This window comes from Aricia agestis, chromosome 15, assembly GCF_905147365.1.
Source record: "Aricia agestis chromosome 15, ilAriAges1.1, whole genome shotgun sequence".
Classification (NCBI taxonomy): Eukaryota; Metazoa; Arthropoda; class Insecta; order Lepidoptera; family Lycaenidae; genus Aricia; species Aricia agestis.
In genome coordinates, this window is record NC_056420.1 from 7,266,197 (window position 1) to 7,286,380 (window position 20,184).

General features: G+C 38.5%; 1 protein-coding gene across 1 annotated transcript in view; it reads right to left on the minus strand.

The window, feature by feature from the left end:
- Positions 1–2,824: 2,824 nt before the first annotated feature.
- LOC121734115 (elongation factor-like GTPase 1) overlaps positions 2,825–20,184 on the minus strand; it is a 209,793-nt gene continuing 192,433 nt past the window's right edge. The window contains exons 10-11 of the mRNA XM_042124532.1: positions 4,958–5,139; positions 2,825–3,298 (exon numbers count right to left, since the gene is read on the minus strand). Coding sequence (XP_041980466.1) covers positions 3,110–3,298; positions 4,958–5,139 — 371 coding nt within the window. The 3' untranslated portion in view covers positions 2,825–3,109. The remainder of the gene's footprint in view (positions 3,299–4,957; positions 5,140–20,184) is intronic.

Sequence of the window (20,184 nt, forward strand, 5' to 3'; positions counted from 1 at the left end):
GTCTTCACAACAAATGCAACTCAGTTGCTCATATTCGATGTTCTTATAGATAGATAATGTTATGATTTTAATCAGTCTTGTAACAAGTTGATCAAACTGCCATCTCGTCGATGTCATTTTACTATTTATATTTTTAGGGGAAAATTAAAAATCAAAAGAAAATAAGGCCCGAAGTGATTAAACATTTCTGATGTTATTTACGATTATCTTTAGGTTGTACTGAAATTATGTTTGGCCTTATCGAAAACCCTAGTCGTTCCTAGAACATGAAATAGAAAATAGTGAATGTATTAAAATTTATTTTGTGATATTTATGTTGCAATAGCTTCTATTGTTAATATTTTTGTTATAATCATTTTGATTTAAGTGATTTGTTCGTTGTGTAAATAATAGATAGTGTATTGAACTGAAATTGTTGTTTTATTTTAAAAAATGCCCTCTGCATGCCCTTAATTAACAAGGGCCTGTTTCACCACTTCCTGATAAGGCTATCCACCAATTAACTTGACAGATCAAGTATGGAGAATCTGTCAAAAAGTTATGAATAGAATTAAGCACTTTATCAGAAAGTGGTGAAACAGGCCCTTAGATTTGTAAAAAATTAGAAAAATAAAATAGTTAAGTAAAAATTTTTTGATTGTTTTATTTGAATAGAATTAAGTCTAATTTCTAATTTCATTTTTGTTGCCAAGTTAGAAAAAACGCCATCTATGGACATTTTTTGAAACTTGTTTAACCGAGTGGCCAGTAGAGGGCTCTTTATTCATATTTAATAAGAGGGTAGTAGTAAAATTTTACTGTTAATTAACTAAACCTCATCTCTGTTCATGTTATCCTAGTACTTTTAACATTTATAAAGCGCTCTCATACTCCAATTCAACATGAATGAATGATGGTTATCACAATTACACTAGTCAACACTCAACTGTTTAAATAATATCTCTTCTCAGATCATGCTATCCTAGTACTTTTAAGATATAATTTATATATAATTTGTCTAATTTCTCAGTTTTGTTCAAAAATACTTTTTAAGACAATAATATTGTGCAATTAAAGTTTGAGAAACTAGACTTAAAGGCTACGTAATACGCTACTAAAGGAATACAGTTATTGGTACATAGTTAGGTGCTGGTCATATAAAAATAATAGATAATTATAACTAACTAGCTGAGAGGAAAGGGTTGAACAAATAAAAAAATGAACTATTGTAGAACGTTTACTCGGATGCTTTAAAGTAATAATAAGTCACAGTAAAATATACAATTAATAAAAATAAAATATTATAAACAGAGCTAGGTAATAATAATTAAGGAACATAAAATTAAATTAAAGATAGACCAATGATAATAGTTACACATATTTTGTACATTTTTAAAACAAGTTTGTGCAATGCAATTATGTGTCAGTTTTTAAATTTTGCAGGTCCAAAAGGTTACATTGAGTGAACTGTTAAATATTACTTCTGACACACTGACATAGTATGTACTACGTTCTGACAATAATAATTCAGCTAAATATAAAATAATATCAGCAGTATTTCATTACATATATATAAAACTGAATAAATTTCAAATTAATACTTCATTCACGTTTCCAGTGTCGGATTTATATTTTTTATGAGCCTATGCCACTTTATTTCCGCTTCCCCATGTACTAATCTGCCTAGGCCCACACGGCCTATTTCAAAATCCAGGGCTGGAGGTTTCACGAATAACGTTGTAAAATGAAACAATTGTCAAATTATGAAAGTGCCTTCCACACTCATAGTGATAAAATAATTGATTCTTTATGTTAAATACGAATAAGAGGCATGACAGATGACATAAGTACACAAAATAATATTGTGAATTGAGAACATTGACATTATAAAGATCCCACCCAGTAAAGGTTCATATCTAGGCAGGTTATAGAAGTTTTTAGGTCGATAGCTGTTATTTTAGTTATAGCAAATGATAACAGATGGCACTATACAAATTTTGTAGTCCGCTACATCGCGCTATCGAAAACTTTATGTGAGCCTATATAAGCCCGAGTTAGTTTCGAACAAACCGAGTTCCAACAGGAGTGTGGTGGTTTCATGGAGGTTACCCTACGCAGCAACACTTTAAATTTAATTGAACTAGGATTTTGACATAAGCTCTCCATACATTTTCTGTCAAAATCTTCATTTCATTATAATATTATGTCTCTGAGTGCGGTCGACAGTATAAACCACGCAAAGTAGCCTTTATGGTGTATTTAACTTTCAGTGACGAGGTTACTATTTGCCTACCAGCTCCAGATTTATAATTAGGCCATTATAGGCCACTTCCTAGGGGCAGCAGCGTCCTTGGGGAGGCAGCGTCCAGCGGCCCTACTGATTACGAACATGAGGCGGCGAAAATAAAGTGGCCAACTCTCATAAAAAATAATATTAATTCGGCTAAATAAAAATATAAACGCTGTCAACATAGCGAATAGAGTGGGAGCCAGGGGCAGCATGGGGATATCTACAGAAGACATTCAGCTTTTATAAAATGTTAAACGACAAAGGTATAGTTGCCATTGGTTCTTGGGCCAAGAATGATTGGTCTATCGCTGGCGCTCTGACCCAAGCCAGACCAATGTACCGGCTGCAAAACTTCACTACGTGAAAATGAAGAGAGAGACCAATGTGAGAACTTAGGCCGTATTCAAACCAAACTGACTGTAAGGGTCCATTCAGACCGCAATGCGACGCGTAGATGCATTTCTAATATGGATTTGACAGATTGGCATGTCGCCTCGCGCAATTGGAATCTGTCAAATCCATACAAATATATGTCGCGTCGCGCCTCGCCTCGCCTCGTCGCGTTGCGGTCTGAATCAACCCTAAGCCGCCGAATGTGAGCAGGCTCAGTGTGAACGTGATAATAAACGGTATCGAATGTCCGCGCCTACGCCTAGCGTATTAGCGTACTGTCGGTTAGGCGTGAACGAAAAAGTCAATAGGTATGTATAGAAATACAATAAACTGCGTAACGTTCGCTCATATTCGGCGGCTGACAGTCAGCTTGGTAACATAGCCTTAATCTATGGCTGTTAATTGCTCGATGGTGAGGTGCTACTTTATGCCAAACTTTGTTTCAGCCTACTTCTTCCTCGACAGCGTCCTCTGCTTCTCAGCGTGCTGAACCAGCTGCTTGTCAGTGGCGAGTCCTTTCCTCGTCCTCACGGAGTCCATGTACGCTTTGGCCCGGTTCACGCCGTCCCACTTCTCGCCCCAGTGCAGATATTCCTCCTCGGTCCGCGGCTTCCAGAATGGATCGATGTCGATTACCTGGAAAACGAATAGTGCGATTTATCTCGAGAGTTCTAAGGTAACTTTACAGCTGTTGAGTACTTTATTAAAGACTAGACCTTGAAAAACTTCGTTAAGCCAAAATTAGTACGGTATACCGCGAAAACCGAAAAACATATTTTAACCAATCCTACTTAAATCCCAAGCGACAGCCGGCTGCCGTATAGCAATTGAAAATCTATTATGTCTGCTATACCTACGATGCAGGTATTATGTGAAATATGCGAAAGTCCGTTTGTACCTTTTCACGGCCAAACCGCTGAACCGATTTTGTTGTGGTATGTCGATACTTTGAGTCCCGGGAAAGGACATTAGACAGGATACTTTTTGTGCCGGAAAAATATGTGGTTCCCGCGCGTTAAGCGTTTTTTCGTTCGTTTCGTCAAAAAATTTTGGTGCAACGGAGTTGCAGACGTCATCTAGTTTTCAACCGACTTTCAAAAAGGAGGAGGTTAAAATATGTTCGTCTGTATATTTTTTAATATAAAGGACTTCAGTTTACGTAATAACGTCGCGCCTGTTGAAAACAATAAGCAATAGCAAGTAAGACACATATTCGGTAACTGCATCTTTATTTCTTAAAATTCCACAACATTATAAAAGAGAGAAAAGCTTTGTTACTATAAATGGGGAAACGTAGGTGCATGAAATTTCGCACAGTTATAGTTTATATGGTGAAGGAGTGCATCGAGCTAATATTATTTTAAAATTATGCTTTTATCATATGTATTTTTAACAAATAAAACGTTACACACACTAAGACATTACTACTAGGAAAAATGACAGATTTTTGAGTGACAAGCCTATACATACGAATTATACTCTTTTATTTATGGTTGAAGTCTGTTGGCAACAAGTTGACAAATTGAAAATGGATTATTGTTTTTTTTATTTAATTTTAGATACTATTAGACAATGTTTAAACGGCCAGTCTGAGATCAGCTGAGTCCCAGAGACAAGAATTGAAAAAAACTATGATGAAGTCAATATTTTTTACAAAATATAGGTAGTAGTCCTAATGTCGTTGCAAGTAAGGTCGAATTTCGACCATTGGGCGATCTCTAGTATTAATGAAAATGCGATAAGAGACGTCATCGGTGGTCCAAGAGGGGTATAACGATTTAGTTAAAGGATCAGAAAACCCTACAGAGGCGAAATTACAATTGTGTATTTATGGTTGCGTCGTCCATCGTCAGGTAGCCACACTTTGCCCATATCTTTGCTTAGCGGTCAAAATGCGGCTTGACCGACACGATAGCTTCACTCTGCATCCTCCTCCTTCAACTTTTTGACATCGTTCCACCGTCCAGAATAATATACCATCCTCATCACCTTGATGAGTGGCAGTCTTCCACCGTGCGTCTTTCGCGTAACTTTCTGCCACGTACTGTAAAACTCTGGAATGAACTGGCACCAGCAGTATTTCCGGACCAATACGACCTGCAAACCTTCAAGAAGAGCGCGTATTCCATCTTAAAAGGCCGGCAACGCACCTGCAGCTCTTCTGACGTTGCGAGTGTCCATGGGCGACGATAGTTGCTTTCCATCAGGTGACCCGTTTGTCCCCCTAACTTATATAAAAAAAAACAATCCCTCACCTCCTTATCATTAGTGTGAATTGTGATTTGTGATGCTTACCTCCCAGTGGCTAAATACGAGCTGCGGCGCGGCCAGCCCGGAGGTGTGTGTGCGCAATTCAACGGCAAACTTGAAGCTCTCGGCGACAGGCAGCAGCGCCTGCACGCGGAACGACGCGCCGCTGCGCAGATCGCCGCCGACCACGCGCCCGCCGCGACGACCCAGCGCCGCGTACAGCTTCCCTGGAAACGAGATGCAAAATACTAATTAGCTACATGCAGTAGCTAAGTGTCATGCCGAAGATACGCGGCCGAAGTTGGGCAAGATTATGCTTGCAATGTATTTTACATTACTGATGAAACACCACGCCGAAATTAAGTCGCGCTATATTGTATGCGCAGCGCACTGCTGACGTAATCATACCGAACATCGGCCACGTATTTTCGGCCTAGTATGTTTAGACACTAAAGGCGACGTTCCGATCTTTGAGGCACGCGTGGTCGGTGGACCAGTGGACCCGTCGCTCACCAATGTCCGCGACCGCACGACCGCGACCGACAAAAAAAGCTACTTTATAGACAAGGTTATAATTAATTTATATTTATAAGTAGCTATAATTTTGGTGTACGTCACTACGATGAAATAACCAGCGTTATTTTTATATTACGTTGAAATAAATGGCTAGCGACAAATGCAACTTAATTAACTACGCAACTAGGTAGCATTTCGATCTATGCCGCGATCTACAATTTGGTAATATAAGTACACGCATAGAAGCGTCATTCTTCCACCAGTACGAGTGGAAACAATATTTGAATTATTGTGTGATTTATTAGGACAGTTATTATTTATTACTGTGCCGCGATACGGAGACGCTCACGCCAATTGCCGAGACGGTATATTTTGGAATTTAATATATTAATATCTATAGGTATATATATAAATAAAAATCAATTATTGTTAGTCTCTTAAACTCGAGGACGACTAAAACGTTTTGGCTAATATTGGTCTTGAAATATTCGTGAGATTCCAGGGAAGGTATTTCTTAGGCCCTGAAGTGATACGAAGTTCAGTTCATAAATGAAGATATTATGTAAAGTGGGTAATTAACAATTTGGAAATATACATTTTTTTAAGACCGAGAATAATATGATTTAAAATAATTTTAATATTGAAATAAAAAATATATTTTACCCTTCACAGAAACGAAATTTGTTGCCTGTTTTGCTTGATGTCTACGGGGTACAGGGTGAAATAAAACACAATGACAATACTTCAGGGTGCGTACGTGTTCTTTATAAACTTTTTTAATTGTATGGGCAAATTCTTGACGGTGGGCAGGAGAAACATCGAAATCAAGAGAGTTAACTCTTCCAGCACTTGTACTCCACAGTTTTAAAACTCTACACAGAGTGTAACAAAAGAAAGCATTCATTAATATTTAAGGATTTGTATGATTATCCCGTATAGATACCCGTATAGACCGTGAAAGAAGCAGCGCTGAAAGACTGAGTAATTTTTCAATTCTTCCTACTTACGTGTTAATTACTACGACAATAGCTTATCTATTGTTATCGCGGCCGGATGTGGCCCCTTGGGGCTTCATGAATTAAACTCTAAACTTCGCTTTTAGATTAAGTTACAACATTGTAAATTTTATGTTAAAAAGAACAAAAAAAAAAAAACACTTTTTGGTACAAAGTGGACCCCGTGCGATTTTTACGCCGGTACTTCTCGCCGGGTTAGTTCCCGAACCGGTGGTAGGCCCCAGTAGCTACGACTGTAGTAACTATTTATTCTGTGCTACGACGTTCTAAAATTTTATTTGATTCAAATCTATTGCGTTTTTTTTAGAAAACGGAATGCGTGACGTCGAATCGGAAAACGCAGTGGTTCCAGGAGTGACTGACAGGGACCCGGAATTCGCGACTCGCGAGTCACCTCTCACGATCCTATTGGAGCACTCCCTGCACATCAGAGCAGTGTACCACATTTTTGTGGTCATCCTCCTTCTTCTGCTCTGCGACACGGCCCTGGCCGATCTTCTCGAAAATGGAAAGCAAGTAATTTTTTTTTTATTTTATTCCCTTGTCGTGACCCTTCAAGGAACACTCTTCACTTACTTCGTTATTTTGCAGTAGTAAGTAATATTTGTAGTCTATGTAATTTTGTAATGTAACTTTGTTTTTGTGAATTGTAAGTAGTGTCCGACCGGAACTGATTTTTCAGCCGAAACCGAAACCGAAACCGAACTTTCGGCCTTACTCTTAGTTTCGGCCGAAACCGAAACCGAAACTTGGTAAAACATTCAAAATTACGATTATTTACTGAAACTTATTGATTTTTAACATAAATTTTTAAACAATTTTTTAAACTAAAGAAAAAGTACCACATTTAATGTTTTACTTTTTGCGACCTTTTTTACTATAAATATTATTATTCTTAGACTCGCTTTTTGTACTATATTCCGTTTTTTATACGATTCCAAATAGGTGGATGCGTTTCGTCTCATTCACAGCAAATCCGATTTTTATCTTCTGAACGCCCAATATTCGAGTTTTAACTTCATAAAACACATGCCCTGTCGGTGTAGTGTATGACAGATCGAAAAACATAGTTGTTAAGTTGACAGTTTTCACAGATATGCACTTGGTTAGCTTATTTATCGTTTCTTGCTATTTGTTACTAAAACAACGTGACAAGGCTCAAATATGATAAAAATGTATAAAAATCATCAATCAAACGTATAACGTAAACTTAGATTCATTAATCGCGATTAAATGAAGAATGTAAAGTCTATTTCAAACAAAACGAGATTCACGTCGCCATATAAACACGTTCATTGTTCAATGAGAACTTAGTTTAATAAAACGTTTAAGTGTGATTGGTGAAATTCCCCTTAATGTATTATAACGAAAGATTACCCTAAGAAACAAGAGAAGAAGTTATTTGAAGTCATTTTATTTAGGTGCGATTCGCCCAAGAAATAGAAGGCGCTTAGTGTACACTAAATTGGTTCTACACGTATAAACGCGTTTAAAGCACCAAATTGCATTTCACTAACATAAAGTTCACAACAAATCCGAGTTGTATCTTCAGAACGTCCAATGTTGTACAGTTAAACTTAATTAAAGCCGTTAAAGTTTTACCAGTGTAGTGTCATGGCGAATTGAAAATCATAGACGAAAAAAATGATGCGTTTGGGTAGTTTATATATCGTTTCTTGCTTTTTTACAAAACGAAGTTTTGCGATTGGTGAAATCCTCCCTTAGACATACTACTAAACGACGTACTACTGAAAACAAAATCAATAATTGCAGTATATTATTTTTACGGAAGTCGTGTCCATACGACCGCGGTCGAAGTTCAAAAAGAAATGACTAAGCAAACTTGCAATTATTGACGTCACATTTTTTTCTTCAGAAGGCGTTTTGCCACTAAACCTGAAAAATATACTGAGGCCACACCGCAAGAGTGAAGCTTACGGGGAAGTGGGCTAGATAAGATTCTAGCAGGGTAGGAACGGTCTAAGTCCTAAGAGATTGCGTGTCCAAAAAAAAAGAGTGAGGTGAGATGATTTACCAGATAAATCTCACAACTAAGATATCTTATAATCTCACAGTCAAACAAAATTCTTAAGTAAATAAAGTTCACACACAATCTAATCAATTTATCATAGCATTTACTAAATCGTTTGTTTGGGAAACATTGTTAAAATAGCACGTAATTCGCCAACAGTCATATATATTAAATAAGCCTGCTTTTATCGTAGAAATAAAATTCAATAATATAATTTCGATAAAAATAAGTTAAGACAATTTAATGAAAATAAAACGAAGTGCTAATTTTTGATTTGGGACTAATCTGGAATACATAATCTCAAAACATGATTAAATAGATGGTGGCGAACTGAGCCAGGGTCTCACTGGCAAGCAAGCTCGAGTGAATTGCGAAGTTTACCGAACGATGCTTGAGTTTCGGTTCCGGTTTCGGCTATATTTTGGCCGAAACCGAATCTAAGGCCGAAACTGAAACCAAACCGAAAGTTCGGTCGGTCACTAATTATAAGTATAAATCGTTCAAATCATTCAATTACTACCCTTAGAGCGTCGAACTGTCGGCGTTCAGAAAAATCGTGGCCCTTATTATAGGTCCTGTTTCACCACTTCCTGATAATTTTCGGATAGGCTATCCACAACTTATCTGACAGATACTCTATAATTCATCTGTCAGATAAGTTGCGGATAGCCTATCCGACACTTATCAGGAAGTGGTGAAACAGCCCCTTAGTAGATTAAGGGTCAGTTTCACCACTTCCTGATAATGTGCCGGATAGGCTATCCACAACTTAACTTGACAGATAGAGTATGGAGCATCTATCAAAAAAGTTGTGGATATTATGGGTTCGGATACGGCACCTTATCTGAAAATGGTGAAACAGGCCCTAAGCTAAAGGAATGCTTAATCTATAGATTGTTCGCTGACCTAAATGCAAGACCAATATCTCTTCGCAGGGTGCCAGCGATAGACCAGCAAGAATTTATCGGAATAATCATATATAACCCACTAGCTGTTGCCCGCGACTTCGTCCGCGTGGACTTCAGTTTATAGCGCGCGATGTCAACAAAATTGGTGTCAAAAGCTTTTATAAAAAAACCCTGGTACCCCTTAAATCAAAACACCCAATAACAGCTGTATATTAAAGTATATTTAGCCCCCCATTACACAACTTTACCCATAAATTATTTATCATTGATAGGTTACGTCACTGCTCACTACATAGATAAAGTACTGAGTTATTTATTAACGTAGAATAGAAATAACAATCGAAAAAAATCGAAACTCAAATGTAAGGTGATACCACCTCTTATAGAAAGACTTTTGAGCAAGCGTCAATGAGATGTAGGAGACGGCATGGCGCCATCTATTATGGATTTTTAGAACTAACTTAATTTGAACAAATTTACGCATTTTCACCCCCTTACAACCCTTTTTTGCAGATAAAAAGTAGCCTATGGCCTTTCTCAGGCTTTAGACTATCTGTGTACAAAATTTCATTACAATCGGTTCGGTAGTTTTGGCGTGAAAGCGGGACAGACAGACAGACAGACAGACAGACAGAGATACTTTCGCATTTATAATATTAGTATAGATTAATCCCCAAGCGGCAGCCGGCTGTCGCATTACAATTGAAAATCTATCGTGTCTGCGATTTCTACGATCGAGGTATTAATGTTAATCACTAAACATTCGATTGCAGGATCAACATAGGAATAACGTCAGTAGCGAAGGGTTTTCGATACATCGGGCCGAGCACGCTGCTGTGGCTGCTCCAGCTTGCTGTGGTCACCGCGTTCTTCCCCGGCCTGCGCTTGTACGCCGCTGGACGAAAGACGATTGAGAAAAAACCAGGTGATACCACCAAATACCAATCACATATTAATATTATAAATGCGAAAGTGAAGAAGATTGAGAAAAAACAGGTAACAACAATCCATCCAAACTTAGGGCTTGTCATCTTAAATATTATGTATTTCTATATTTTTGATATCTAATTTCAATGAATAACATTATTGGTTTAAATTTCAGTCAAATTATTCAAGTTATAAATCAAGTAATCTAATAAAACATCAAGTAATCTAGTTTCTTATATAATCATATCAAAATCGACGTATTACGATTTGTCTGCAGTGCTTCGGAAGATATGGAGCTACGTGGGTTTTGTCGGAGTGGTGGCGCTGGAGGTGACGCTTATCACCATGACCGTACTGCTGGTGCCTCGTCACTCTCCGGCATCCACCATGGTGGTCACCAGTGAAATGGTAGGACACGCCGTCCGCGTCAGTGGAACATGAGATTCCGAGACCTGGCATAAATATGGAGTTTGCTACTTTACTGTACGTCTGCCGAACACCCGCTCTTATACTAAGATCTAAAGCAGGGCTTCCAAACTTATTTTGTCTACCACCCACTTTGAGAAAAAACATTTTTGGCGCTCCCATTGATTCACCTACTTTCAAATCAAAGCATCTACACAACGCCCCCATATTTTTTCTGGGTCCTACACCTTTAGGTCTTCAACGCCCACAAGGGGGCGTTATCGCCCACTGTGGAAAAAGCTGATCTAAATTAACCGAAACCAAACTCCATATATACGCTGGTCGCACTTACTTAAAGGGGACATACACGTACAGTAAAACCTTCCGGTTTTAGAAAATTAAAATGGTTTTTTTTATATTTTTTATAAAATAAGGCGGCAAAGAAGCTAACATGTCACCTGATGGAAAGCAACTTCCGTCGCCCATGGACACTCGCAACATCAGAAGAGGTGCGTAGTAATAAGGGAGGGTAAGGAAGGGAATAGGTTAAGGGATTGGGCCTCCGGTAAACTCACCCACTCGGCGAAACACAGCACAAGCGCTGTTTCACGCCGGCTTTATAAGAGCCCGTGGTGTTTCTTCTGGTAGTTGCCCATACATGCTGCAGTATGGCTCTCCCACGGTCTGACTGCCCCTGGCCCTGGCCACCAAGAAAACTGTTCCAACTTATTCGCTATTCAGTCTTCAGTATTTTCTTTCAGTTCCGTTTCGTGATGAAGATATGGACCGTAGCTGTGGCATGCAGCCCGCGTTGTCACGACGGGAGTAGACCCCTCCCCTCCTTCTCGCACTTTATATACTTCCTCTTCGCACCCACTCTTCTCTACAGAGATCACTATCCAAGGTTAGTATACAATTTTAAGTCAATAACTTACTTTTTCTTATCTAAAACGATACATAACATCTGTTACATCTCCTTACTAATACGTAATTTCCCCGAATTAGACGAATATTGGTAAGGACATAGGATAGTTTGTTTCTGAAAAATGTACAGTTTCCGCCCGATAAACGAATTTTGGTGAAACATAGTTGCCGGCGACATCTAGAAGACACACGTTTACATTATCCGGGATATTAGTCAGCCCAGACAAAATGAACAAAAAAGTCACCTTGGAAAAAATCGCATAGAGCTGAAAATTGGCAGAGACGTTAAATACTTACGTTAATTATCAAGTCAAGTCAAGTCCTCTTTGTGCAAATTTTTTTATTCACGGTCAAAAGTCCGATAAAAATAATTCAAGATTTGCTTATTTATTCCTCGATGTCAACAAATGGTACGGAACCCTTCGTGCGATAGTGCGCGCGACTCCCACTTAACCGACCTTTCTTTCAGAACAAAGAGCATACGATGGTGCAAGGTTATCTTCCATTTTTTGGAAGTAGTGGCGATTGTATTCTACTATAGTTTACTGTTCGAGCGATTTATTCTACCATATTGGTCCGATTATGGAAAGGAGCCTCAGGTAATTAAACTCTTCACCTTTTAACTCTTCTTTTATATTGGTACCCGGCAACAGGGCCCGGTATAGGGGGCGGGGGTGTATTTTTTCGTTTACTATCACTTTGGAGAAATTTTAATTGTTTATAATTATTAGCAATACTAGCGAATGGTGCAATCACAGGTGTATTTTCAGCGTTATCCGGAACTCTATCTCCATTTAGGAACTTTATATTGGAAAGTTCCTGCTCTTTCAGAATCTTTTTTTTTAATTTTTCAAATATTAATAGTTTATGAAATATTGTTTCAGTTCCGCAAGTAAGTAGAGGCGCTGTAAAATTTGCCATACTAAAAATTTACGTAGTCGGTATCGAGTATCGATAAATACTATAGCTTTAAACCCATGGTAGAGGAGCTACTGTATCTCTATTTTGTACCACTTTCAACTTGTCGAGTTTTTTTTTTTAAATTAGCTAAAATTAGCTTGATAGTAATAAAAAAAAAGTTCTAGGGAACCCGGACTAAAAGGCTTGTTTTGTAGGTGGAGGCCGGAAGCGTGGTGCGAGCGATGTTCGCGAGCGTGTTGCCGGGGGTTATATCGTTTTTGTGTTTGTTCTACTGCCTGCTGCACGCTTGGCTCAACGCCTTCGCTGAGCTGCTCAAATTCGGCGACCGACTGTTCTACCAGGTACCTAAAGGCATTTTTGATGATCCAATAAGATCGAAAGTCTTGTATGTATTGTATGTGTAGTTGGATCTTATTGGATGATCGTATTGGATGTCTTCCAATACGATCATCCAATAAGATCCAAATGTGTAGGTACCTAAAATGGCCTACAAAAAAAGTCTTCATTCATTGGAAAAAAATCCGCGGGGCTAAAATGGTCACATATCAATTCCTCTCAATCAATTCGGCAAATGAATTGTCAAAATTGTCAAAAATATGTCAAATTAGTACGAATTACTAAAGTGCGACAAGGCTTTAAATGAACGTGGGCGACGGTGCTGCTGGTGAAGGAGAACTGTCAAAAATGACGTTTTTGTATGATGGCAGCGTTTGTTCCTTTTTTCGCCACGTTCATTTCATAAAGCCTTGTCGAGCTGGAAATGAATTGCAAGCAGGCTTGCATTTTGCGATATTAAAAAAAAAAACATATTATGATTCCTAATATGATTCTCCAAAGCGACCATTTTAGCCCCCTGGCATGGTGTCTACCGGACGCCATGGCATAGGCTTAGCAATCTAATCATGAGCGAGTGAAAGAGCGTAGATGTGTCAAGAATCAAGATCGCTCAACGACCGAAATTATCCACTATCCATGTGCCGGCCACAAAATATACATACTAATATTATATATGCGAAAATGTGTCTGTCTGTCTGTAATCTCTTCACACCAAATGGAGATACCTTTAGTAGCGGGAAAGGACATAGAAATTATGTACTTATTTCGAAAAAAATTACCGTGGAGGATCAATTTCCTCCAGGCAGTTTCCTTCGTTAAACCCAGCCGACAGATCACAATTAACATTAAATTGACATAATCCGACCAAATGACGTTGGTCTGTCAACTGCCTAGGAATCAATTTCCTCGCTGATACATTTCCGCGCGGTAAAAGAATTTTGGCAAAATGTATAATTACTGTTTAAAATCTCAGGAATGGTGGACAGCGTCTCAGTTCTCCCGCTACTACCGCGAGTGGAACCGTCCCGTGCACCTGTGGCTCAGGGACCATATCTACATACCGCTGGTGCCTAGCGTCGGACGGGCTTGCTCCACCATCGCCGTGTTCACAGTGTGTATTTCATTAACTCTTAACCCCCGACCAAAAAAAAATCATAACTGACTTGCTTTCTATGAGAGGAGGATGAGAGAGAGAAAAACACGCGCACGCCGCACAGCTTACAAGTACAACTATAGCAAAAGGCACAGACAGATCAAGATAGATACCGCATGTCCTGCGAAGTACATACACATGTGGTATCTATCTTGATCTATGTCTGTGGCAAAAAGTGTCGGTCAAAAAGTGTCGTGTCGTTACAACTTTTTCCGTCTAGCACCCTTTCGCAACGCGCGATAAGGAACTTCGTTCCAAAAACTTGAGACATTTTTAGGGCATTTTTCGACTAGCCGGCCCGGCACTGCCCCGGCGCTTCGTTTTTCATGTATCGTTTATCACACATAGGCAACGACTACAAATCGTACACAAGTCACAACACAATAATAAGCAGATTTGTCGGCCCGGAACCGGGTGGGAAGCTTGTTAGCTTGCTACCCGGCGCCGGCGGAACTCCTCGCCCGCGCCGGGCCGCTGCCAGGGCGGTGCCGGTAAGTGAAAAAGCGAGTCATACATTTTCATACACTTTTGCGTCTCCGGCACCGGGGCCGGTGCCGGTGCCGGGCCGGCTAGTCGAAAACCGCCCATAGAGTATAGACCACAGTCATATATCAAGATATATCTTTATCTATTTCTGTGGTATAGACAGAGAAACACGCGCACGCCGCACGGCTTACAAGTTACAACATTTTAGTCTTAATTTTTCCGTCCAGCTAAGGGCGATAAGGAACTTCGTGCCAAAAATACGAGTGGGACTCGGGGACTGCCGCGGTTAACTGACAGCGGGACTCCTCCGCCGAAATAGTCACGTTATCTTTACCACGTCTTCCACTCCAGTTGTCAGCGGCAGCCCACGAGGTGGTCCTCGCGCTATCATTTGGCTTCTTCTACCCGGTGCTACTGGTTCTGTTCAACGTGGTTGGGATGCTGATGATGCCGCTCACCTCCACCGCCGGCCGCCTCTTCCCTAGGACCTTCAACCTCATCATGTGGCTTTTCTTCTTTTTTGGAAATGGTTGGTAAAATATCTTTGCTTGTAGGTGTCAATTCTGACCACAAAGCGACGCTTTAGAAAAACGATAGTTAGGCCCAATTTCACCAACGTCTGTTAGTGTTAACACTTAACAGCTTGTCGAAATGTCATGTCTTATCTTTTATTCATACAAAAAACGAAAGAGGTAACGGAATACTAATTCGAGCATTAACTTCAACAGTCGTTCGTGAAATTGGTTCTTATTCAATCTAATCTCTTTCAGGTTTGCTGTGGAGTCTATATCCAATGGAATACTACGCTCGTAAGAACTGCCCGGCGTCCGAGGGCGATAGTTTCTTCGTACCGAAGTCGTGGTCCTGTCCGGAGATCGTCCTGAAATCGGACTGGAAGTTCCAAAACCCTTTTAACTGATTCGTTGTACGTATTGTTCAACTTAGGAAATACTGCTATCAAAATCGGTTCAGTAGTTTAAGAGATAGGGGATTTTTTACGAATGATATTATCTTATATTGTATTGTTTTTACATTGATAGTTGGTTTCAATTTCGTTTAATTGTGGTAAAGAATAAATTAAGGATTTAATTTTTTTTTATTTATTTTGCAACTGTGACTGTGCATAATAAGGTGGACCATTTACGTATCTATTTTCTTAAATTCATTTCTTTATATTGATACACAAAATGTATCCTAAATTCGAACCAACAGTTCCTGAGATTAGGGCGTTATAACAAACGAAATCTTCAGCTTAAAACATTAATATAGCTGATAAAGTGTTCCAGTATTTAACGTATTAACCGTGCTCAATCAAACAAAATTCCACGTAACAAAAAGCTAACAATTCCTTGTCCAGCGACGTAGAAACATTCCTCGTGGCCACCTAAACGGATTCGTCTCGGCCATTTTGAGATGAGAGGTCTTCCGGCGTCTCGTCCGGTCCGATTGGCCACGGAAACCGCCAGATGGCCGAATTGCGTGTCCACAAATGACCTTTAAAGTTGGCATTTCCTGCGGCAGGCACAGAATCGATAGATGTTCGAAAACTCCATCATCCGTTTATCATGCAGGATAATTTATGAATAGAATTAAGCTTTGCATTGAGTCTTTAACCTTATTAGGAAAGATCTCAGGAGCTGAAGCTTGAAGCCTTTTAGATTCAGCTGAATTGTAAAATTACTCAGTCGTTACATAAGAGCAGTCGTAATTTTAATAACTTTGACAGTTGTATTTTGAAGATTGGTTATGATTCAATATTTTTAATAACTTTAGGCCAATAGTTACGTTTTCAATATTATGGTGATGTATGTTATTTACAAATACCAACATATCTCTAAGGTATCCGGATGTAGCGAAATTTGAATGTCCCGTGTTTAACTATGTCAATAACTAGTTAGTCACAATGTTGTCCATCAACTGATAAGCTCAAACGTGTTTTAGATTGACATTATCACTTCCTTCCGTGTCACATCAATCATAGATTGATTTAGTATATAGGGGGTTTCGGGGGCGATAAATCGATCTAGCTATGAATTTTTTTTTTATTTATTCGTGTTTTATCGAATACCGAACAAAGCTCGGTCAAATAGCTAGTAATATAATATAATATTTGGACTTATGAACCTTCTGAAAGTATTTTTTTTTAAGATTTTCTTTATACAAAGAAAAACACTCGATGCATGCCCATGGTCACTCGCAACACACAAGAGTTGCAAGTGCGTTTTTGTGTACTAGTGTAATCCAATAGGAACTATAGTGTTTTCTGAATAAAAACTTTGTGTGAATTCAAGTACTATTACTTAAATTCACACATTTATATAATTTTAACGTGGATTTAAGAGTTATCTACAAATAATAATAGGTAAGTAAGTATTCCTAATAAATTATATTATTAATACTTAATAGGTAGATAAGCTGGGTAAAAATTAGTGTCATTATCATAGTAAAATAATACGTTGCATATTTTGGGTAAAAAATACAAGCTTTAAAAATTGTGCAATTTACACAATTTTTAACACAAATTAGTTAAATTATTAGGTAGGTACCTAATTGTGTACTGCTTCACTAAGCCCGAAAGACATATGCTATACACAAGGGTCATCGCAAACTATACGCTTTAAAATTATGAAATCAGACTACATAATTATATTTTTATCAAAATATTTTATAGATATTAACTTTAATAATTAAATTAAAATTAAATGATGTTTACCTATGTAAACATTATTTAATTATTAAAGTTAATAACAATTAAATGATGTTGCATAATTATTATATCTGCATGAATATTCAAGGAAATGATAGAAATAAAATATAAATTCTACATCTTGTGTTAATTCCCAAGTTCCTAAACAATATTAATTTAAATTTTATTATAATCGAAGCACAAATTCGTTACCTAACCAGAATAACATTTAGTAACACAATGTCTATTTGTTACTTATTCACTCCCAAACCGCTGAACCAATTGTGCTGTTTGCTATGAAAATACTATTAGAGAAGTTGATTCCTAGGCAGTGGCGGGCCTAAGTAATTTGGTCGCGTTATGTCAAACCCATCCGACCGATCACAGCTAATATTGAAATGACATAAGCCGACCACATGACGTAGGTCCGTCAACTGCTTAGGAATCAATTTCCTCGATGGTACATTGAGTACCGGGAAAGTACATAGGATAGTGAGGATATTTTTTATTCCGGAAAAATGTACGGTTCCCGCCCCATAAACGAATTTCGGCGCTACGGAGTTTTTGGTCATGTAGTACTTTTTTTATTAGCCTATAGTGTCCCACTGCTGGGCAAAGGCTACTTATTTAGTCGATATACCATTTAGTAGTTAGTGTGTTATGATGCTTAGTATCCGGTGGCAGTGCTGCGGTCAGCGCGTTGGGCAACAGAGGAAACGTAAACCGCCACATTGTTCAAAATGTTCAAATTTCGCAAACCGTCACCGACCGGCTACTGAAAATTGTGGTAATTGGTGACTCATCATTATAGTTAACCCTCACTAGATATACTCAGTTTTAAGTATTTTTTCAGAGTTATTATCTGTAGGTTTATATCCGTAGGTAAGTATAGTCCGTTTAGAGTTATTCTTTTATTTAGAGTCTATAATATATAATCAATGCGTCTCCTTGGTGATCTAAGATCTTACAATAATGAGGTTTTGATGCGAACTGAAATTATTAATTTATGAGTGATTTTAATTCGCATCGCTGAATACGAGTATTCTCCAAGGGCATGGCTGTTTTTTTCGCAAAGGTTGAATATATTAAGCTTTTTTATTTAGGGCCTGTTTCACCACTTCCTGATAAGTCTATCAGCCAATTAACTTGACAGATCAAGTATGGAGAATCTGTCAAAAAAGTTGTGAATAGCCTATTAAGCACTTTATCAGAAAGTGGGGAAACAGGCCCTTAGGCTTTGAAATAAAACGGAACATCAAGCTAAAACCTATTATTTTTGGGAACTCCTCTTCATTCTCTAAGGGCGTGGATGTTTTGTATATTCCGTACAGGGGCTGCAAGAGTTTAAGTTGTTTTAGCCCTTTTAAGACAATATCGAATGCCAATCAAAATAGGAATGGAATTTTTAAATTTTGCGGAGTACTATGTATAATTTTTTATAAACTTTAGAAATAACTAATACTGTGCCTCCACTACATTATTTTAAAGCCGCAATACGTAAAAACCAACTTAAGTTTTTACCCACCACAAGAAACTAGCCGCTCGCGCAGTCTAGTCTAGACACAAAAAGCGTCTAATTGTTAGGTCTTGGCGGATGTCCTGGGAAACCTGTCCGGCTGGGATATGGGACACAACGGTCCCGCCGTTACCTGATACTGTGTCATCTTCTGATGGCACGCGGTTCATACTCGCCCTCATACTTTGATCTGCAGGGTTATATTACTGCGAAGTATGTGAATTATACACCTTTATACGACGTTGACATAAAGCTCTTTTAAGGGGTAGAATAATTCTAAAGGACTTGCTAATGTTACTAATGAGTTAATAACTTATGTCGCAGTAGAATAAATATCTTTTAGAAGTAAAATAATTGAGAATGATCATCTTTCGATAATGTAACAAATACTAACCATTTAACAGTTTAGCTACTTACCCTTAATTCTATTCGTAAAATGTTCAAAAACGTATCCTATGTAAAATTGTTATGTATATAAAATCAATTATAAAATGGTGTATTTTATAGTCGTATCAATGATGGGAAAATTAAGGGATATTTTTTTCCAAATGCTGCTTCCTTTCGTTTTGCCGCTTGCGAAATGCGATAGGTTTTGCTGAAATTTGGTATGGAGATAGGATACTTTATGGTACATGTTTCGGGGTAGGTAAACCCCGAAACATGTACCGTTTCCGCATGATAAACTTAAAAATCAAATAGACTTAAGGGAAAAGCATATCAGTAGAAGCTTACTGTAGTGCAGGGGTCACCAATTCGTTTCGCTCGGGGTCCATTTTAAGAAATAAAATTACCTTTACGGTCCGCACATGAAAAAAAAAATAAACAATGTAATCATAGAAAGGTATTTGTTTACATATCAATGAGAAAAGAGTCAGTTTTTCGTTGCTTGTTTGGAGTGAAATTGGTGCCAGCTATTGACATTAAGTCCTGGAGATCAGTAAGTCGAGATCTAAATTTATTTTTAGCAACGTTCATCTTCGAACATGCTTGGTCCGCACACAATGGGTCGGCGGTCCGGATGCGGACCGCGGTCCGCCATTTGGCGACCCCTGCTCTAGTGAGTCTGCCTACTATGGTCCGTATTTTCTCGGATTCGGATCGGACGTAGCGCAAAACCGTTCTTGGGCTTCCGTCGCACAATTTCGTAAAAGCACATACAGCACCGGTAGCCGTGATTAGCAGACACCCAGTCTGGTGTCCGCTAGCAATCACAAACAGGTCCCAACTGGGTTAGTGTAATTTGACACGATATGAGCTACGTCGGAGGAAGTTGAAGGTAATAAAGCTATTAATATTTAATTAGTCAACGGCACAATATTAGCTGGCAGAATCGATGAGATTAGATCAAGTTTATATAGAAGAAGTGGCCTGGCCTAAGGCCCTTTCTAAGGCCTATAATATTTCTATCCTCGCTTTCCATTAAAGCAGATGGAAAGGCCAGGTATG